This window comes from Gambusia affinis, linkage group LG14 (assembly GCF_019740435.1).
Source record: "Gambusia affinis linkage group LG14, SWU_Gaff_1.0, whole genome shotgun sequence".
Lineage (NCBI taxonomy): Eukaryota > Metazoa > Chordata > Actinopteri > Cyprinodontiformes > Poeciliidae > Gambusia > Gambusia affinis.
In genome coordinates this window covers 23,234,258-23,256,893 of record NC_057881.1, presented here as the reverse complement: position 1 = coordinate 23,256,893, position 22,636 = coordinate 23,234,258, and the positions used below count along the sequence as shown (strand labels likewise).

At 43.7% G+C, this 22,636-nt stretch overlaps 2 protein-coding genes across 3 annotated transcripts in view; one reads left to right on the top strand and one right to left on the bottom strand.

Annotated features, from left to right (window-relative positions):
- The window catches only part of arid1ab (AT rich interactive domain 1Ab (SWI-like)), a 66,623-nt gene extending 57,177 nt beyond the window's left edge, over positions 1–9,446 (top strand). For both annotated transcript variants that reach the window (XM_044138242.1, XM_044138243.1), the window contains exons 11-20: positions 26–235; positions 349–553; positions 4,070–4,202; positions 4,496–4,671; positions 4,993–5,122; positions 5,207–5,326; positions 5,488–5,584; positions 5,757–6,579; positions 6,685–6,815; positions 6,931–9,446. In XM_044138242.1, coding sequence (XP_043994177.1) covers positions 26–235; positions 349–553; positions 4,070–4,202; positions 4,496–4,671; positions 4,993–5,122; positions 5,207–5,326; positions 5,488–5,584; positions 5,757–6,579; positions 6,685–6,815; positions 6,931–8,853 — 3,948 coding nt within the window. In that variant the 3' untranslated portion in view covers positions 8,854–9,446. The remainder of the gene's footprint in view (positions 1–25; positions 236–348; positions 554–4,069; positions 4,203–4,495; positions 4,672–4,992; positions 5,123–5,206; positions 5,327–5,487; positions 5,585–5,756; positions 6,580–6,684; positions 6,816–6,930) is intronic.
- A 10,740-nt stretch (positions 9,447–20,186) lies between these two features.
- LOC122843467 lies at positions 20,187–22,301 on the bottom strand. The gene is made up of 3 exons (XM_044138235.1): positions 22,196–22,301; positions 22,038–22,096; positions 20,187–21,959 (listed from the first exon to the last, which is right to left on the bottom strand). The coding sequence occupies exons 1-3, from the start codon at positions 22,222–22,224 to the stop codon at positions 20,335–20,337; spliced, it is 1,713 nt and encodes a 570-aa protein (XP_043994170.1). The 5' UTR covers positions 22,225–22,301; the 3' UTR covers positions 20,187–20,334.
- Positions 22,302–22,636: the final 335 nt, after the last annotated feature.

The following is a 22,636-nucleotide window of genomic DNA, read 5'->3' as shown; positions in this document are numbered from 1 at the left end:
ACTGGTTATCTGCGTCTCCCTTCAGAAGTCGAACTCTTCCACCATCACCAACGAGAAGATCACCCGGCTGTATGAGCTAGGCCCGGAGCCAGAGAGGAAGATGTGGGTGGACCGGTACCTGGCCTTTGCCGAGGAGAAGGCCATGGGGATGAGCAACCTGCCCGCCGTGGGCCGCAAGCCTCTCGACCTCTTCCGCCTCTACGTGTCCGTCAAAGAGATCGGCGGCCTCACCCAGGTCAGCCAGCAGTTTTGCACGAGCGTATCGGTTTGGTCAAACCACCTCTGTGAATCTAACTTGGTGGGTTTTTTTTTTTTTTCTTCTTCCCTTCGTTCTTTCTCTCACTCCAGGTAAACAAGAACAAGAAGTGGAGGGAGCTGGCCACCAGTCTGAACGTGGGCACGTCCAGCAGTGCGGCCAGCTCGCTCAAGAAGCAGTACATTCAGTGTCTGTACGCCTTTGAGTGTAAGATCGAGCGTGGCGAGGACCCGCCCCCGGACTTCTTCAACACGGACACAAAGAAGAACCAACCCAAGATCCAGCCTCCAAGCCCAGGTGAGACCTGCTGTCAGGCTATTCCACATAGGATGAAACTTCTCACATTTTTCATGTGACATTGACAAACTTTCATTTGTGGAAACCACTGCACACTTTTCAGATATTAATGAAAAAAAAATCACAAATTAATAATTCAATAATCACATGGTACGCAACAAACAATCAAGTCATTAAAAAAAGAAAAAAAACCTACATTCAATACTCTTGTTAGTGTAAAGCTAAAATAGCCCCAGGCATCACTAACAACTCTACAAGAATTAACATTTCAAAAGATTTCAGAAACACCATAAAAATAATTAAGAGGGTCAATGGTAGTTTAGCCTAAGAAACCTTAGGACATTAACAAAGAACCAACAGTAGTTATTTGGTTATTGTTTGGATACTTATCACAAATTACCAAGCTCCACTGTGGTGTTCCACTCTACCAACGGAGAAATGATAAAATAGAGTAAACAGGACCCTAGCAAAAAATGAACAACCTTAAACAAAAGAACAAACCATCTGAATGTTGAGCTCCTCACCGCTGAATTAGGTAACTCCATATCAAGTTTTCATTGAGTTTTGGGATGTAAAAGAAGGATGGGTTCACTCCAGCACTACACCTCTGAACTGTGGCTGCTACAGTGAACAGGTTACAGGCTTGGTGAAGTTGGCTAAATGTCCACGGTTGTGTTCTCTAGTTTTCTGTATCTTGTCCCCCACACTTTGAAGATCCTTGCTCTAGCACAGAGGATGCATGTGGTTCATATGTGACAACCGGTAGCTTCTTTTGTAGCGCTTTTTCTCCTTCGTCTGGACCGACTATTGGAGGTCTTCTGCGTTATCTGACTGTAAATGTCTCCATACTGTGTCTGGGTTGGGTAGAAGTCGGGTCAGAAAGGGCAGCGCTCTGCTCCGGGGCGTGCCGTGTTGCCCCGGAGCAGTTTGTTTTGGATGGATACGCGTCGTAACTGCCAGGAGCAACACCACCAGGAGTGACCGTGTGCTGCAGTTGCCTCCGTTTGGCCGGAACCCAGGCCCGTCAGACGCTGGGCTCCGAATCGGCACAAAAGGCAACAGAGGGGGGAGGCGGAAGGAGGCACGATCAGCTGGCACCGTGAGGGAGATGTGGGCACAGACGTTGGGTTGCAGGGGGACCACGTGGGGGCTGTTAGGTGATCTGGTGATAGCCTGTGATAGCTCTGTGATTGGCCCAGAGCCACCGCAGCAGAGCAACACTCCCTGGAGATCAGGACGGTGATGAATGAGGTCTCAGCGCTTTGTGTGTTTTGTGTGCGTGTGTTTATATGTGGAAAAGTCACACAATTCAGCGTCTTTCTTTCTGTTTCTGCCATGCTACATTTTTTATATCCTTACGAGATTCCCCCCACTCCCCCTCATCTTTAGTGGAGGGAAATCCCTGCCCAGAGGGAGGGGGGAGGGGTGGAGAGGCAGTGTGAGAACTGAAGAGGCTGATGTGAGAAAATGTGAATAAATGTGACCTGCCAGTGACCCCAGCTGTGTGTGTGTGTGTGTGTGTGTGTGTTTCTGTGTGTGTGTGTGCGCCAGCCAATTTAATGAATGGGAACCTGTGACTCATCAGACTGCCGTGTTAATAGTGAGAAGTCCTGGGCTCAAGTTAAGGATGAGCGATGCTATGTCACACACACACTCACAACACAAACAAACCATCACTCACTCTTTCACACACGCACGCATGCACACACACACTATGTGTCAGATGGCAGACTGCCGTCTTCCACACTCAGGATCAGTAACGGGTCAGAGTCAGGAGGTAGAACAGTGAATTGCAGCGTCTTTAATTAATTAATCACATTTTAATCGAAAACTATACATGGACACAATAAGCAACATTTTTAATTCTAAAACTCTTTTTTTGCTGCCAAATTATGGATTATAGACATATAAGCTCAGCATCAAATACATTGTTTTCAATCTGTTATTGAGTTTCTTCAACCATCAGATTGGAACAAAGTGTTATTTATTCTATCATTCAGCTTTCCAGTGTTCCAGGAACTCCTGATCGTTCATGGAACTTCTTTAGGAGTGTGGACTGTGGACGCTGACATTAGGGTTGGGGACGTCTGTGCTGCTGCTGCGCTACATGTTTAGCGTTGAGATGCTATTTTGCTGTAGGCTTGAATAACTTCACTCGTAGGCTAACTCGCGTTTGCACAACTTGAACACAAAAAGTCTTTTCCAGCTTCTCAACAGATTGTTTTTTGGAGCAAAAATGAAATCTCAGTGTGCAGTCTGCATTGCTGTCGATCGCTGTTAGAGAATGTTGTTTGTGCGTCCGATTTACAGGCGTACCAGACACGTGTCAGTGTTGTAGTACTCGAGACCGGTCTTGGTCTCGAGACCAGTTGTTGATGGTCTCGTTCTCGTGTCGGACTCGACCGCATTTGGTCTCGGTCTTGTCTCGGTCTCGGGCGCAGAGGACTCAGGATTTTATTTCAAGACTAGTCAAGATCGCAACTGTGGAAATATCACTAAACGTGCAGCATATTGTCCAGTTTGTTTGTCAACATGTTTGTTTTCACTGGATGCAAACCATACCGATTAAAATCCAAACAATAACGTGACTTACCAATTACGTGTTTCTGTTACTCCCCACCTTTCACTCGCGCGCGGCGCTCCTCGGCCTGCGCAGTGGTTTTCTTTGAGCGGCAGAAGACGTCTGTCTAATCGCCAGTAATAGAATTGCGCTGCATAAATCATAAGAAATCCGATGGCGACAGCTAATTCAGCAGCGCTTCGCTTTCACAGACGGTGGGGACTACGTATAACTTTTTTCGTCACTTACAAAAGAAGCTTAAAGAAAGGTAAGCTGCTCCGTTGACGTGATGTTTGCAAAGCTAGCTGTACAGAGACATAAGCATTATGTGATGCTATGATGGCAGACATTACAGCATTGTGCAGCCTGGCTTCACAGTGAGAGAGAGGGTGAGAACAGTCATGGTGAGCGCCTTGTGCTTGGTTACTTCTTGCTTGTTGCTCTTTGGTCCTTGTTCATAGTTGAGCTTGTTTACCGTCAGGGCATTGTCTCAATTGATATGTTTAATGGTGCAGAAAGTGGTGATTTCTGACATGAATGATATTGCTAATACCCAGGGCTTTATCTTTTTAGATAAGTAGAACAAAGAGTTAGTTCTGCTTTTAATACTGGTTCAATTTATTTCAGCTCTAAGTATTTAATATCTAGGTGTTTTTATGGGAATGTGAATCGTTCAGATCAATTTGATTAGCAATTTTGATCATATTTCACATTTTATTGTGTCATGTAGTGCAGGGCGCTGGTCTTTGTCTTGTCTTGGTCTCAGGTTAGGTGGTCTTGACTACAACACTGACACACGTAGCAAAGGTTCTGGGGCTGGATTTTTTTTATGCATTAGAATCTATGCAGTTGATTCCCACTGCTGCAAAGAGACTAGAAATAAAATTCCAAAATTTATCCAGATAGTCTTTACTGCTGCCAAAGTGCTGATTGTTGTTGTATCGTTGTTCTTTCAGCTGGTTCAGGGTCCCTTCAAGGGCCGCAAACTCCCCAATCTACCACCAGTTCAATGGCAGAAGGAGGAGACCTGAAGCCTCCCACCCCAGCCTCCACCCCGCACTCACAGATGCCTCCGATGCCTGGTGTCAGGTATGATGTCAAAGATATCATGTTTCGGAAACATGATATCTTTGGGAAAGCTAATTTTGTCTGGAAGCCACCATAACATTACACCTACCCCCTTGTGGTGAAACTGCAGCATTACATCAACAACTAGAATAAAATATATCTAAAATACGCAATGCTACTTGACCCACTACTGGCTGGCACTTAGAAAGCAACCAGTTCAGGAGTGTTTTCATTTTCCTTGCCACTGATTGGCTGTGGCAATAAGATTTTGCAATTTTAATGAACATTTTGACAACTCTTGTGTCATTTTGCAGGAGCAATGTGAATCTGCAGGATCCATTTGCTGATGGTGGAGACCCAGCGTTTTCCAGAAGGAACACCATGACTCCCAACTCTCAGGGCTACCAGCCAGGCATGGGCGGTCCAGAGATGATGAGTCGCATGGCTCCCTACGAGTCGAACAAAGACCCATTCGGGGGCATGAGGAAAGGTAGGAGCAATAATAACTAGGGATGATCCAATCCACTTTTTCTCACCTCCAATACAAATTTGGATATCTGGGGTTTAGTACCAACTGATACCACTCCAATACAGAAAAACATTTAAACAGACATAATTGTACTAAACTACCCTTTTATTTGCGAATTCTTCACCAGTGCAGCACACTTAAATTCACCAATAATCTTTGTCAAACATGTAAAAATAAACTCCAACAAATCTCCAAGTGGGCGAACTGACAGGCACCCATTCCCAGACTGCAGGTGTTGGAGCTGAAAACTAACAAAATGGTCATTTTCCTTGTGTTTCTAAGCTGGAGAACAGTTCATGCCCCCTAACCCTAACAGCGGAATGGGCGAACAGTACAACAGAGGACCACCAGGTCCCATGGGTAACATGCCAATGGGTCAAAGGCAGCAGTATCCTTATGGATATGACCGAAGGTAAGAACACTAGAAGCTGTTTATCTTCAGTCATTTTCTGTATTTTTATGAAAGCTGATGACGGCTGCTACTTCGTTTTTACAGGCAGGAACCAGGCATGGGCCCTGAAGGCAACATGGGGCCCGCAGCGCCTCAGCCCAGTATGATGCCTTCTGGTTCTGATGCAGGGATGTACTCACCCAGCCGTCCCCCACCTCAGCAACGGTCAGTACTGTTGAGCACAAATTGGCCTGTCTTACAGCCAATAGAAAACATCAATTTTTCCTTTAAGGCATTTGTGATCATGACTGCAATATCAATCTCTCTAACATGGATTTACTGTGGACATGAAACACAATTTTCTAAAATTTTATTCTTGTTTTCAGGCATGATTCCTACACAAATCAATACCCTGGCCAAGGGGCTCCCCCTGGTGGCCCTTACCCAAATCAACAGCCAGGAATGTATCCACAGCAGCAACCTGTAAGGACATGTTGTTGAGCAATTCCAGCTTTTTTACTGTTTTGTTAAACCAATAGTCAATCATGTATTACTACTGGATGTTCCTTTTATATCTGTGTTGTTTAAATAGAACACTGTGGTATATACAGTTGTGAGAGCAGAAATAATGGTCCTCATTGTTTTCTGCTGACAGAACTACAAGCGGCCTGTAGATGCAGGGTACGGCCCTCCAGCCAAGCGCCATGAGGGGGAAATGTACAACGTTCCCTACAGTGGTCAGCAGCAGCCTGGACCCCAGTCCTCTGGGCATCAGGGCCAGCAAGACATGTATAACCAGTACAACACATATCCAGGAGGAGAGCGCAGACCACCAGGCCCACAGGGCCAGTTCCCCTTCCCTTTTGGGAGAGATAGAGGACCTTCATCTGCAGGGCCAAACTCCCAGTCTCACATGCCTCCTCAGATGATGACAAGCTCGATGCCTACTGGTCCTGACGGCCCCCAGGGCCCGGTATGGCAAGGCCGCAACGAGATGGGCTATCCCAATTATCCCAACCGACAGGGACCTCCTGTACCAGGCCAGGGCCCCGGGTACCATGGTATGAACCGTTCAGGAGAGGAGATGATGCCATCAGACCAACGCATTAACCATGAGGGGCAGTGGCCCGGCCACGTAAACCAGAGGCAGCCTCCATTTGGACCTGCTAGTTCTGGGCCACCTATGACCAGACCTTTACCTTCGACTTACCAGACTTCTCAGAACCACATTCCTCAGGTGTCAAGCCCAGCTCCCATGCCCCGATCCATGGAAACCAGGACATCCCCCAGCAAGTCTCCCTACATGCACCCTGGCATTAAGGTGCAGAAAGCCGGCCCTCCAGTTCCCGCATCGCATATCGGCCAGGCCCCTGTGCAGCAACCCATGATTCGACGAGATGTGGCCTTCCCTCCCGGCTCTGTGGAAGCTACCCAGCCCCACCTTAAACCCAGAAGGCGGCTCACCATGAAAGACATTGGTAAATAACTTCTTATGTCTTAGGCTCAATAAGTTAAAATCACAAATAGGCATGTAGGGTTTAGGTCATTTTGACTCATGGGTGATTTGTTTTTTCTTTTTAAAGGCACTCCTGAGGCTTGGAGAGTTATGATGTCCCTAAAGTCAGGGTTATTGGCTGAAAGCACCTGGGCCTTGGACACCATTAACATTTTACTGTATGATGATGGCAGCATTACTACTTTTAATCTTTGCCAGGTAAATAAAATATCTCTCCTCTGGCAGGAGCCTTACATTAGCTACATACCTCAACTCAGTGGTCTTGTCTCTTGGAGCTGTCATATTTATTTAAGTTTTTTGTTTGGTTTTGCAGCTGCCTGGCTTCCTGGAGCTGATAGTGGAGTACTTCAGACGCTGCCTCATTGAGATCTTTGGCATCCTAAAGGAGTACGAAGTGGGAGAACCTGGTCAGCGCACCCTGATAGATCCCAACGCAGCTGAGGACTCTGACGATGAAATTCCCATACCTGAGTGTGAAGACATGGACACCGACGAGGAAGAGGATGAAGATGAGGAGAACGAAGAGAAAAAGACCAATCATGATTCCTCCTCACAGGTGAAGGTTAAAGAAGAGGAAGAAGAAAGCTCAATGAAAGACAAGTCCTCAGAAGAAGATGATGAGGAAGAGAAAAAGGAGTCCTCTACCAAGGAAGCTAGTAGCTCTACCTCAGGGTCTTCTCAGGACCCCAACGTCCACTTGGAAAAGCCAAAGCAGGCTAGCAAGTTTGATAAACTCCCTATCAAGGTAGTGCGTAAGAAGAACCCCTTCCGCTTAAACCACTTATCCAAGCTTGGGCAGCGACAGAGTTTTGACAGTGGCCTGATACACTGGAGTATTGGCGGTGGCGACACTACTGAACACATCCAAACCCACTTCGAAAGTCAGATGGATCTCCTTAAGCAGCGGAAACGCATGCTACCCGCCACTGAAGGCCGGAAGAAGGTCAAGCTGCTTGGGACGACGGAAAACCCAGAGAAATCTAAGTTCTGTTTGGAAGAGAAGGTTCAGCAGCAGCAGGCCCAGTGTTCTGATCCCAACAAGGCCTCAACAGAGAAGAGTCCTTCTTCTCTTCCCCTCTGTGCACCAGTCACTGCCACCATTGATGACGTACTGTCAGCCCGACCGGGGTCGGTGACAATGGAAGTGGTCCGTGGAGGTGCAGAGGAGCAGAAAGAGAATGGCAAGTATCTATTTAGCATCAACCCTGATCCTCAGAGTCGACGCAACGTCAAAATCCTGGAAGATGAGCCCCACAGCAAGGACGAAACTCCTCTCAGCACTCTGTCGGACTGGCAGGACTCATTGGCCCGCCGCTGCATCTGTGTTTCCAACATCATCAGGAGCCTATCCTTTGTCCCCGGCAACGACCTGGAAATGTCTAAACACCCGGGCCTCCTCCTGCTTTTGGGCCGTCTGGTACTGCTCCACCACAGACACCCTGAGCGCAAACAGGCACCAGTCACCTATGAGAAGGAGGAAGAAGAAGACGAGGGAGTGAGCTGTGACCGAGACGAGTGGTGGTGGGACTGCCTCGAGGTGTTGAGGGAGAACTGCTTGGTCACTCTGGCCAACATCTCAGGCCAGTTGGACCTTTCTATCTACCCAGAGAGTATATGCTTACCACTGCTGGATGGCCTACTTCATTGGGCGGTGTGCCCCTCGGCAGAGGCTTTGGATCCCTTCCCCACACTCGGCCCACACAGCTCACTTTCACCCCAGAGACTGGTCCTAGAGACCCTCAGCAAGCTCAGCATCCAGGACAACAACGTCGACCTCATTTTGGCCACGCCACCGTTCAGCCGCTTGGAGAAGCTCTATGGCTCGCTCGTACGCCTTGTCGGTGAACGCAAGGTGGCCGTCTGCCGGGAAATGGCGGTCGTTTTGCTAGCTAATTTAGCTCAGGGCGACAGCTTAGCAGCGCGGGCCATTGCTGTCCAGAAAGGCAGCGTGGGCAACCTGCTGGGTTTCCTGGAGGACAGTCTAGCCGCCACACAATACCAACAGAGCCAAAGCTCCTTGCTTCAAATGCAGGGCGGTCCCCATTTCGAGCCTACAAGTGTGGACATGATGCGGCGAGCAGCCCGGGCGCTGCACGCCTTGGCCAAAGTGGAGGAGAACCACTCAGAGTTCACTTTGTACGAGTCGCGCCTACTAGACATCTCCGTGTCTCCACTTATGAACCCTCTGGTGTCCCAAGTCATCTGTGACGTACTCTTTCTGATTGGCCAGTCATGACAGCCGCCAGGGGCTTTCAGCTCTGCCTCTTTCTGTCCCCCGCCCCTCCACCCCCAGACCTCCTTTTTTTGTGTGTGCGTATGTATGTGTCGTATGCGCGAGTGAAATGAGTACAAACTGACTGTCCTTTGTTTTTAATTTATGCAAGAATCACCTCGGACTCTGCTGTCTTTTTACCCCTGCTTCTCACTAAAAGGAAGGAATATCATGAAGTAGTTGTGGATTTTAACCGTCTCACATGGAACGATACCGGCAGGAAAGAGCAGATCGGGACCCAGGCATAGGACAGAGTGCACTGCCCTGCGGACTGGACTTGTTTTTTAATGAAAAAAAAAAAAAAAACTCCATTCAAAAAAAAAAAAAAAAAAACAGAAGAAAAAAACTGTAACCAAAGTTGCTGTCTCGTTTACAGTGAGTTTGGGGGATACTTGTGCTTGCGTTCTCCCTCAGAGGGGTCTGCAGGGTGCAAAGGAAACAATATTATGGTTCATGTTTGGAGGCTACGTAGACTCATGGACTGTGGTGTGGTATAATTGCTGTAATTTTGGATGCTATATACTCAGCCTCACAGGAACCACATTATTGGATGTGAACAGACGTCTGTCATGGGAGGCCTGTGCAGTAGATTGTAGGACTTTTTTCTGTACTGTACACCTTAAAAACTGTAAACATACTGTAATAATACTGTTTCACACTGAGATATGCTGGCTTGGCAGCAAACTGTAGTTTTTAAAAACAGTTTTAGTTCATGTCGAGAGAAAACGGCTTTCCCCCCAAAGTATGGTGAACCTACAACACCCCGACCTCTTCTCTTTGTCCCTTGATTGTATGACCTGACCCTCTTATATTAAAAAGTCACCTATAGGACTGGTCCTCAACGCTAGACGCAGTCCAGGCTGCATTGTAAATATCACGTTGTACATTACACTTCTCTCTTTCTCAGCTTCTGTTGCTCTTCATCGTTTTTAATCCTTTATCGAGTCCCCCCCCACCCCCCTGCATCCCCCCACCCCTCTTCTCTCATCAAGTATGCCATGTGATTTACTTGATGGCCTGCCCCCCGCTCCGTTATTTCGGCGCCCCAATCCCTGCTCCATTCAGCGCTCTGGGGAGGGTGTTCAGCTGCTGTCCGATGCCACATCTAAACAAACGTCAAGTTTCAGTTTGTCTCCGGGGCGAGTGTAGAGCTTATTAACAAGAAATGTCTGCAGTGTCATTAGAGCTCGCTCCTAAAGACAAGCTAAACCTTGATGAAGAAACCAGTTTTCTTTTCGTTTATTTTTATTTTTATTTTCCAGTGATGCGAATTCTGCATATTTGTATCTCAGATGATGTAGCTAAAGACTTGATGTAAATTCCTTTTTTCCCCTTTTTTGGCTTAATGAATATCATTTATTCAGTATGAAATCTTTATACTATATGTTCCACGTGTTAAGAATAAATGTACATTAAATCTTCATAAGATGTTTGCTGTGCTTTTATTTCTGATTTACTCTAAAAAAGTACTAACAGACTTTAATTGGGTTTATTGTAGCCTGGTAAAAACCAGCATCTTGTTCTGTACTTCACTTCGTCCAGCGGGTTTGGACCCGCAGATGTTCAATTTCTTCCTGTAGATGTGGACTGTGTTGAGGTTTTAAATGTTACCCAATCGTTAACGTTTGTCCCTGACGTATGAAATGCGCCCGTTAGAGGCTATTGAAGCTAACCGGAATCTGCCTGCTAAACAACCATCCTTCACTGCCAACAGAGAAATGACGAGCCAAATGGTTGAACATTTTCCTTGCCATTGTTAAAACTACAGGCAGAATCCAAATCTAAAATAGCGCAGAACATGACGTAATCGTTCACGACGTCTCCTTCTGTTCGCTGATTGGCCCATTACAAATTCTACCGGAGGAAATTACGCGAAGTGGAGAAAGTCCAGACTGTGCTAGCGGGTACTCAACACAAAGTTGCGTACCTGAAGTCTGAAGGAAAATATTTCAGGGTAGCCATGTTTGTTAAGCAGCAATCAGAGAAGGTGGACCTGTAGAGAGCCACAGCTACATTGAAGCAGTATGTAACTTTTATAAACCATGTTTTTTTTTAATGTCCATATTTGTTTAAACTCGCCATGTTGTCTGTCGTGGCCCTCTGGTCATACAGCCTTTTGCACCACTCTGGTCAGACAATGACCAATGAGAGATAGGTGGAGGGTCTTAACACTTTGAGTCAGGCTTCTTCACTGGTGGCCACACAAAGGAAAGGTGTGACCAGCGTGAGGATGATTGACAGCCCAAAGACCCTCCTCCTAGATTTGTTTGGTTATTTCTGACGAACTTTATATTTCTAAGTTGAAAGTAAGACCTCAGAGAGGCAGGATAAATTGCATCTCATCATTTGGAAAAAGTTTTCTGAGTCTTATTTTTGTTGTTGTGGGGATACCTTAAGAAGAAAATTAATGGAGAGAATATAGGGTTTTTGTTAGTTTATTTTTTTTCCCCCCATTATCTTTTTCGTTTATTTTACAAATTTGTTTACATTTGGCATCAAATTCCAGCAGGTGGCGATAATGCGCCAAAACATAGCCTGCCATCTGCAATTAAAAAGACGGAGACTACAGACAGGTAGGATGCAGAACTCAAGTTTTTCACAGATTATCTGTCTCATATTACACATGACTTCTGAAATAGTGACAATTTTAAATGATATATTTAAAATGAAAAAATATTTGTAAAAGTTACATAAGCAGTTGTAAACCACTTTCACCCACTTCGCTGTGTTTCTGAAAGACCTTTGTGGTGAAGCAGATTGAAGTCAACCCACCGTTAATGTCCACGACTCACCAGAGGAGGCAGGCCCGTTTTGTGTTGAGGTAAACTACGCTGCAATGAATACAGACGGCCTTTACAAGGAATTTAGAGTAACAACACACAGCGTCCTCCTGTGTGTGTTTGATGCACGTCAATGCCACTAGATGACTCTTACTGGGCTTCTGCCCAGAGTAGTTACTTTAGCATCAGTTACGCTTGAAATACAACAAAAATGAAAGGTTTTACATCACATGTCTGTTAAACCTTTCAAGAGTTTTCTGACATTTTATGACCCTACATATGTTGATGTCCATGCTTCCTTCGGCTCTCTGATTCTGATTTGATTTTTGAAAACTTCTTTGTAGTCTGTGAACGACCAGTGGCAATTCACCCAAAAGCCCCATGATAACTCTTGAGGAGCTGCAGATATTGACTACTCAGGTGGGGGAAATCTACAGGACACATACTAGTTGTGAATTTGGTCTTTATTCAGTTGAATTAAAAAAAAAAAAATCTTTATCCAAAAGGGAAATTAAATGTTGCCATAACTTGTATCATTCAAATCTTTTCCCAGTTGTTGTGTTAGGTGATGCTGTGGGTCAGAAGGATAGCAGTCAGTCTTGAAACAAGTCAGAAGAGGCCTCTGATCAAAGACCATTGCTGTATGACGGATTGATGACATGCTAGCAGCTCAAATTACTTTAAAAAATGTTGGAAACTCATTCATGAACCATGAAGCATTTTCTAAAAATACACCAGAATCTTTGGTTGTAGAAGCTGAACAAGCGCTACATTTTTCATGTACATCTCAGGCACTGAAGCAGTTTTTCTTTTGCTGACATTTCTGAAATCAAATCACTCTGCAGGCACACCACTCAGCAAAGTTTGCTGCGCATGACATGATTGACATGCCAACACGACGATGCACCGCTGTCTTTGTACCTGGATCAAAAACTGCTGATCCTGTCAGACATATTTACGTGGGCGGTTTAGAAAGCTTCCCCTCCCCTCACCCCACTGATAAGACAGCTGTGGAAAAATTGTTCCTACTTGAAGTCTTGACTGATGACTGCTGTAAAATAACCCATGCACTGTTAAGAGGAAACGACACACCAACAGATGGCGTTAAAAAATTTGCAAATATTTATTTTCATTGTGGTCCTCAAGGAAAGGAAAGGAACAAAATAGCATCTATTAGAGCAAAAACAGTCAGCATGAGCTAAATGTAGCACCGGCTGGGTGTTCAAAGGCACCTGTGTCTTCTTCATGTGGCTCTACTGAAGTTCTGTTCATTTAGGAAGTCTCACTGAGATCAATATGCCCTCAGAAAAAAAAATCACTAAGTGAAGTCCTTGTTTTAGTTGCCAGGATTTTGTCTGAAAGAGCTGGACTCTGTGAAGTGTGTCAGTGAGACGGAAATAACTGGACACCAGAAACGTCAGTAAATTCTGTTGGGTGTTTATGTGAGAGAAAAACACAAAATAGCACATAACTGGGAACTGGACCGACTATAATATATGGTTTTAAATATTTTTAGAGTTAAAAGCTGCACAAAGTCTTACCTAGTGTTTTTGGTTTAGTTTCTAGTGCAAATATCCTCGTAAACTTGAAATAAGATAAAACTAAGTTACAAGTGCTTTAGTCAATTTATATAGATGTTTTTTGGACAGCCGTCCTGTCAACAGATCCACCCACCTGAGCTGGAGACCCCTGCAGCTTCTCCAGAGTTCCCTTGAGCCTCTTGGGTACTTTACATTTTGATCAGTCTCATGAAACCCCAGGAAAATACAATAACATTGTGTAGCTGTAGCAAGGTTCAAGACGCTTGAAGAGCTACCGTAGTTTGCGATTCATCTTATTGGCCCTTTGCACATGACGTCACACTCTTTGACACTCGGCCCGCTCCTCCAGGGCGGACGTCAAATCAACCTGTAAAGCCTGTCAAAAAACGCACATTTGGTAACCTAATTTCGCTTTCATTTAGCATAAAAAATGGTCATAGAATGCTGCGCGGTCGGCGGCACAAACGGACAAGGATACAAACCAAACTTTTCATTTTATTGTATAACTTTTAATGAGGGAGGATACGGCAGCGTTGGATAGCAGCCGTACATTGTAATGACTGGCAGCCGCGGATTTGCACTTTTTACAAGGTAAGAAGATTAACGTTCAAATACTTTATAAGCAAGTAGGATTTGAAATATATCAAATATTGCTTTATGGCAAAGGTACGAGTCTAACCACCAGTAACCATGGAAATAGTGCCCTAGCATGTACTGAAAAAACTTGTTGGCGTCTTATAGCTATTTCTAATGCTGTTGCTGTTTAAGGAGAACCGCTGTTTATGACATAATGATGTTAATCTTGTGGTGAGAATTCAGGCAAAGTTGGTAATTTGATGAACACGTCAGGAGGGAGGAGGTCTGGGTCGGTTTCTAAGCTAGCCTTTTCAAGCTTCTGTAAATCCAGCCGTCTATGAGCCCCAACCAGGTGTGTTACGTTCACAGATAAATTAGCTCGACAAGTAGGAGCCACGAAGAAACTGGCAAAAACAACTTAAGTCGCTCTGTTCAATACTCCCGTCCCTCACTTCCAACGTCCATCATGGCGCTTCGAATGATTAAGGGACGTAGTTGCAAAGGGTCAGTGGTGACCACTGAAAGGACTTTTTCTGTCCAGAGCTCCAGACCACAACTGAAACAACCCGATGCCATGGAAACGGCTGCCAACCCATCCATACTTTAAAACTTCCTTCAAACCTGTCACTTGAAGAATAGAGAGCGCTAAGGACATCTGTCATGGATTCTTTATAGAGCCATGACAAACAATCGTGGCAGTGAGCGGTAAACACGCGCTGCCAGAGCTTTCCTCGGCTCTGTAAAGAGATTGTCAAGCTGTTCTAATCCCATCAAGAGAGTACTGAACAAATCCCTCACAGCTCAGTCCCACTCATCCGCACACGCTTCCAACAGGCTGATTATATATGCGCAAAAAAAAAAAACTTGCAGAATTTCTGAGGAACTTCCAGACGTCACCTTTCTTATCAGCTGGCTCCTCTTGTGTCTCTGACGCTGTGGCGCCCTCGTGTGGTTAGAACACGAAACGCAGCAGTTCTCAGAGAACGACTGGAAATGAGATGAGTTCTGTTGGAAAATGAATGGTTAAGATAGTTTTCAGTCAGAACCGCTGCGTCATGTCTGCTTTAGCGATGCATCGATGTTTTTATGGTTTTCTCGTGTAGATGGAAGTATTTTTGGTCATCAGGTCATATTTTAGTCTGCTTCATTTACATCAAACCAGTTACACTTAGCAGTCAACTTCAGGCTAAGTCACACTGGGAGGAAGCAAATTAAAATCTTACAATATAAATGTTGACTGTAACACAAAGTTATAGTAATAGATGTATGATATCTCTCTGACTTTGATTCATCCAGATCTGCTGTTAATGAATTTCTTAAATTTTGTTTTTATTGCTCAGAATCAACAAAATATACACATTTTAAAGTCAACACCTTTTAAAAAAATCACAACACAAACCTCTTCCTTTAATGAGGCAAACCTGTAAAATCCTTTTAGTGTTCTGGGTCTGATATGATATACACATTCCTTTCCAAAACAAACAAACCAAAAAATATTATAAAATTTTTACAATGCAGTTTATTGTTGAGAAGATTTTTTTTAAATCAATATTTTAAAAAAATCTATATTTTATGTCTTCATCTGTTTTTTGTCCTTTTTAAATGCAGGATCATTAAAAAAAAAGATGATCTTTTATTATTACTTTTAACTTGCTGAACCGAACAAACACTTTGTGTTCATGTCCTTGACTGGATAATTTTAGAGTTTGCTTTGAAATTCTGTCCCTCTGAAGCTGAAACAATGAGATTTGAAAGAATACGAGATGCCTTTTGGCCATGATAATGAGACTGTCCCCTAAATACACCCTGCTGTGTTGATGTCATGGTGGTGTCTTGTTTGCGATCACTGAGCTGAAAAGACAACCCTGATTCAGCCAACAGTTATACCTGCTTGAAACTACATATTTACATGTAGCGAAAAAGACAAAAATATGTTTCCCTCCACTTCTGCGGCTAACTCAAACGAAACTTTTCTTGTTTTAGGTCGGTTAGAATCACCAAAATTATTTCTATTTCCGAAATTCTGGAAAATTTAGCATGATTTTTTCTTTCTAGCTTTCAAATTTTTAGGGATGGTGTGATTTGGGTCAAACCTTTTGAGAAGTTTGGTCTGATTTAACTTCAGACGGTGAAAGAAAAAAAAGAGTGTATACTTTTATTCTGTGTATAAATCAGAAGTAAAATCAGGTGGAAAACAGAGAATTGTGTCCCCAGCTTAAGAACAAACAAACATCCATACTTTAATCTTCTCAGATCAAAAGTACAGGCATTCTCTCCTCTAAAATTGAGCTCTTATAACAGGACCTCATCCTTGTAGCCCAACAAAAAAACGCACACACTTTGTAATTACAGGTTTTGTTCATAAAAAGATAATAGTTTATCTATACTAGAAAAATACAAGAGCTACATTGCCACCCCTACAGCTCATGTTGGGTAAAGTTCATTTACCAACATGTCAACTGAGCATATTAATGACTTGTTAGCTGGTCAAGGTTAAGATCTGTCTTCTTTAAACCTAAGTTCATTTTCTTGGAAAGTTGCTTTTTTGCCTGGAGCAAGTTTCAAGCTTATGTTGTTATACTGCAAGTGAATGGTATACAGTTGTATACAATATACAATGCATGAACAGACTATCAACACTTAAAGCAAAATCTAAGTGTTGGGTTAAGATACTGTATGTCCCAGGCCACTTGGGTATCCGATTCAAATATGACCTAACGTCCAGGTAAAATTCATCTGACCTGAACGTCACTGATACTCAACAAATGTCCCTATTCCTGATACACGCAAGTAGGAAGAAAAACAACCACCATGATGGACTATAATATGGATTGTTAATGTCCTGGCTCTGGTCAGACAACAACTTCAGATATGTTCCACCGTTAGCATCCATGTTTACTTCCGCAAACTCTGAGCTCTTCTTTTTATGGTAGTTGGCAAAACACTGACATTATTGCATCTGATGGCCGAGCCACCGAAGGGTTCTTGAAGGTCATAGACCATTACTGGAGCAAACCCCAGAGTGGACTCTCCCTCTCTGCCGCTTCTGGGACCAGACAGGCCAGTGAGCCGACTCCTTGGCCTGTAGTCTCCGGTTTTTAGAGCGAATTGTGGGCTGGAATAAAACCTCCCAGCTCCAGTGTGAGGCGAGAAACCCCTGACCTTGGCACCCTGAGATGCACGGCCTGATGGGACTTTTCTTGCTGGTGCTTGAATGTACGTCTGCATCAGGACAGAACTCCATGGACCCAGAGCATTTGGACCATACAAGAAGACTGGTGAGGCAGTCCTCTGGCTCTTGGGTTTTTATTCAATTTTGTTTTTCACTAATTTCCCTGAGTGTTGGACTGGGTGAGACAGAGCTTGTCTGAAGCCATTTGAGGAAAACCTCAGTCCAGAGCCGCTCTTCACTGCAGGGTTAGTTTTGAAGCTGCTGGGCTGGACTGGACGTGAAGAGGAGAAGCCTTGTCTGAGTTGGTTCTGGAAATTGTTGCTGAATTTTCTTAGTCTACCATCTGGTAGAGAGAAGCCAGCATGTGTGTTGCTGTTCTGGGGTCTCAGGGCTACAAGACAAAGTTGCACCAAATGGATTTGTAAGTTAAGTGACTATACCATTCCCACTTAAAAGATAAAAAGCAAACAACAAAAAATAAAACAAAACAATCCTTACCTTCTTTAACCCAGAAGCCACCACCATGCTCTGCTTGAACTAAGCAAATCAGCAAGATTCTGTTCAAGAAAAAATACATTAAATATCAGGGACATTGAACACTTTAATAAATGCAGCTGCAGAAACTCACCCCAATCTAGTGATGGGCTCTCTGAAGTCAGGCTTCGATGCTTGTACCGAGTAAGAAGGGGGCGTGTCAGATGAAGCCCCGCTTCGATACTTGTGTCGTCTTGCTGAAAACCACGTGACTTGCAACAAACGACACCTCACATTGCATGGATCACTGACTGCTTCATTTTGCGTGTCGGTTTTCGAAATAAAAGCGTGACGAGCCGTCCTGCTTCATGGCATGGGTTATCGGATTTGATCGTGCACCAGTGGAGTATTTGTCTTCAGCAGTCGCCAAAATAAAAGGAACCTTTTATAGTTCATGTGTATTAGCGATTTTGATGATGGCACTCATCAAAATGTAATGTTTGTTATGGGTTTTCTCAATTGTTGATTATGGCATATTTTGTGACTTCATCTTTGTGTGTTTTTATTATGTAAAGCACTTTGAAACGGCGTTGTTGCTGAAATGTGCTACACAAATAAACTTGATTGAAAAGGAGCCAACAAGAAGAAAAAAATTTTACATCTGGGAAGACTTGGAGATGATGGCTCACAAGATTCTTAAATAAAAATAATTAACCCTTTCACCTCCAAAATGATCACCTTCTTAAAATTTCCACTATTTCTTTGTTCTGCAAAGATATATCAGTCTTGGACAGCAGAAACAGAGTTAAAGCTGTTGGAAGAGTAAAATTCTGGCTTATGAGTAAAAATATAGGGGATCAGGGAGCAACTAGGAATCCAACAAAAAGTTAATTTTTGAAGAATTTTATTTTTTCAGGAGGCAAATCAAATCTCAAGCAATACTGTGTGCCCCAACAAGCACTGCACTCTGAATACACTAAAACAAATGTCTATTGTCAAATCAGTCAATGACAAAAGAAAACAGCCGCTGACAGTCAACATATACCAGGATTGGCTACAAATAATTTTAATAACAAAAAAAAAATTCAATAGCATTTAATTGACTCTCCTGTTACTAAACATGTGTTTGACAAAAACTTTGTGACAATGTTGCATTTACAATTTTTTTTTTTTTCAAATATGTCTATCTGAGTGACGAGGCTGCCACAGTTTGAACAGCAGATGTCACCAATGAGAAATGAATGAAGCATCGTGATGGCCATCACTACCCCAAACCAAGTCCACAAGTCATTTCTATGCCTTTTCAGTCTGGTCAAAGCAAAAGCAACCCAACTCCCCAGAAGCTGCTTGTTCTGCATGTGAAGCAGTGAGTTGGTGTTTATTGCTGCTTTCAGCCAGTCACTGCTTGATGAACTGATTGTCTCCAGGTGTTGGAGTCACACAGCTCATCTCATGTTATTCTCACCACAACATGGTGACAGTTTGAACAAATATGTAAAAATAAAAATGTATTGTTTTTAAAAGTTGCATGCTGCAGCTTTAACTTTAATTTCCACATGTCCAAACGGAGTCCTAAGCATTTAGGTAAAAGTTGTACTTTTCTCAAGGTGATTCAGTCAATTCTTGGAGTTACTTAAAAAAAGAGCTTACTTCATAGCGTCATAGAATGAATTTTTGACCAAAGCTAATCAATGTCAGTCAATGTTGCAAAAACAGACGAAAATGTTCATGTTTTCAGAACAACATCCATCGTTGGCCGTCTGTTTGGGATGATGACTAAACCCAAGTTTTGAATCAAAAAATAAAGGCTGTAAAACTACCTTAGATATCTTTGATTTCATCTGCGGAGGATTTCTGGGATGTTTTCGACAGTAGAAACTCATGCAGCAACTCTTTAATGAACCCTTCTATATTATCTATTGAATTTATTTTAAGAATTCCTTCCTGCTTCTTAAATGTAATATTAACTTTATTTCCTATGTTGAGAGTGAATCAACAAACTTCATAAGAGTTTTTTTTAGCTTGTGCCCTGAGGCCGGTTTTTCTTTTTTGAATCCAGTTCAAGTAAACATTACTTGTAAGAAATCCACTGTGCTAAAATAAGAGTTTCTCTGGTTATTGTAAATTACTATCCACAAGGTTGCACAACACACTTTTCCAGTGTCACACTGCACTGCAGGAAGTAGTCTTCGCCTTTATCACAATGGCCTATTTTCTGTCAACACAAGTCTAGTAGAAAATATAAAAAACATTTGCTTGCATGTTTGAGCACAAAAATGCTTTGTCAGTTCATTTTTTTTAGCGTCTTATTTACATGTTAATAATGTAAGTTTAAACCTAAGAGATTGTTCCTGTGTAAATAAAGAATTATATACAACAAAAATTAAGGGATTTTTATAAGTTTCTACATACTTGAAGCAAGCTACATTTGAATCCTTGTATTTCCTGTCTGAGAAAATAAAACCTTTTTAGTGGCTCCCTAAAAATAGTGTTATTGGTTTAAAGACTGACTTCCCTCTTGCTACTATTATCTGTTAAACATCTCAAAATACAAACTGGCCCACTGAGTTCTGCTAGTTTCCCAAGTTTTTGATATGTTTGAGCAAATGGAATAAGATACTTGTGGTACATTTGATGCATACAGACTACTGTATGAGAAGCACCTGGAATACTGTCCTGTAAAGTTTTTTTTGCTCCTAAAGTTGTTTGACCTTAAACTTTAACTGGAATTAAAAAAAAAACACACACAAGAGCTTTAAAAAAACATTTGTTTTATTTCAGTACACTATTTTTAAAATTGAAGACACTACGTTTAGTGTCTATAGGGCAGCTTGAACTTAGACCATTTGGAGGCTGGATGAACACTGGGGAGGTCAGGATTGGACGCCACTGCCCTCTGAGGTCATGGTGTGGCAATCCAATATGGCTTCTGGACTGGCCCTTGGTTCTGCTTCATCCTGCTCCAGTCATATCCCAAATGGCTGCTTGTTTGTTCAGGTTTGTAAAGCGGTACCCTCTGTGGAGGTGTCTCCTGCTCAATAGGTCTCTTCAGCCGTCTGATGGGGAATGGTTGTGATTCACCATCAGACGATGGTGATGGTGTGGCAATCCAATATGGCTTCTGGACTGGCCCTAGGTTCTGCATCGTCCTGCTCCAGTCATATCCCGAATCGCTGCTTGTTCGTTCAGGTTTGTAAAGCGGTACCCTCTGTGGAGGTGTCTCCTGCTCAATAGGTCTCTTCAGCCGTCTGATGGGGAATGGTTGTGATTCACCATCAGACGATGGTGATGGTGTGGCAATCCAATATGGCTTCTGGACTGGCCCTAGGTTCTGCATCGTCCTGCTCCAGTCATATCCCGAATCGCTGCTTGTTCGTTCAGGTTTGTAAAGCGGTACCCTCTGTGGAGGTGTCTCCTGCTCAATAGGTCTCTTCAGCCGTCTGATGGGGAATGGTTGTGATTCACCATTAGACGATGGTGATGGTGTGGCAATCCAATATGGCTTCTGGACTGGCCCTAGGTTCTGCATCGTCCTGCTCCAGTCATATCCCAAATCGCTGCTTGTTCGTTCAGGTTTGTAAAGCGGTACCCTCTGTGGAGGTGTCTCCTGCTCAATAGGTCTCTTCAGCCGTCTGATGGGGAATGGTTGTGATTCACCATCAGACGATGGTGATGGTGTGGCAATCCAATATGGCTTCTGGATTGGCCCTAGGTTCTGCATTATCCTGCTCCAGTCATATCCCGAATCGCTGCTTGTTCGTTCAGGTTTGTAAAGCGGTACCCTCTGTGGAGGTGTCTCCTGCTTAATAGGTCTCTTCAGCCGTTTGATGGCCGAGCCGCCGAAGGGTTCTGGAAGGTCATAGACCATTGCTGGAGCAAACCCCAGAGCAGACTCTCCCTCTCTGCCGCTTCTGGGACCAGCCAGGTCAGTGAGCCGACTCCTTGGCCTGTAGTCTCCGGTTTTTAGAGCGAACTGTGGGCTGGAATAAAATCTCCCAGCTGCAGCGTGAGGCGAGAAACTCCTGACCTTGGCACCCTGAGATGCACGGCCTGATGGAACTTTTCTTGCACGACCCTTAGCAAACGTCTGCATCCGAATAGAACTACGTGGACCAGGACCAACCGAACTGAACAAGGTGGCTGATGAGCCCTTTTGCCAATAAGAGGAAGCGTCCATGTAGGAAGCTGGCCTGAAGGAGTAGCCTTCCCTTTGGCTTACCCTTGGACTCTGCTGAGCAGGCAAAGTGCTCTGGCTCTTTGGTTTTGACCTAACGGTGGTTTTCACCAACCTCCCAGAGCTTTGAACCGGTTGAGAGGGGGGTTGTGTTAGGCTGCTGGTGGAGGGCTTCCTATCGTAACCACTTCTCGCTGCAGGCTTAGTGTTGAAACTACTGGTCTGGACCTGGACTGAGGGAGGAGAGAAGAAGTCTTGTTTGAGTTGGCTTTGGAAATTGCTGCTGAATTTTCTCAGTTTGCCATCTGGTGGAGGGAAGCCAGAGTTTGTGTTGCTGTCCTGGGGTCTATGTGCTGCAGGACAGAGAGACAAATTTCATTTAGAAAGATGGAGAGAGTTAGGGCTAAGTGTGACTGATTTGCAATTCTTACCATCCTTAGCCCAAGAACAACCAGCAAGTTCTGCTTGAACTAAGCAAATCAGCAAGATCCTGTTAAGGGAAAAAACATTGAAGAAATTAATACCGGTACCCAAAAGAAAACTTTCATCTGTAAACTTTGATTAAAAGAAAAAAAAATAGTTCACTCACCCAAAACCAAGTCCACAAGTCATTTCCATGCCTCTTCAGTCTGGTCAAAGCAAAAGCAGCCCAACTCCCCACAAGCTGCTTGTTCTGCATGTATGCAGTGGTGAGTGGGTATTTATCGCAGCCTTCAGCCAATCACAGCGTGATGAACTGATTATCTATAGTTGCTGCGGTGGCGGAGTCACACAGCTATTCTCCTCTGATTTATGCTTTCTTGTCTTCCTCTGCACTGATGATTAAATATGTCTAAAAAATAATACATGAATAATAAAAATTGTGGCATTTTGTACAATTATTTTAGAGTATAAAGAAGCAGAGAAGAGAAATGTTTAACTGCTACATCATGTTTGCCACCTAGATGCACTGTTTGTGTTGGTTTGAGCAGTAGTTAGCTTAGCTACAGACTGTTTGCCTCCATTTCACTAGAATTTAATGAATTAAGGA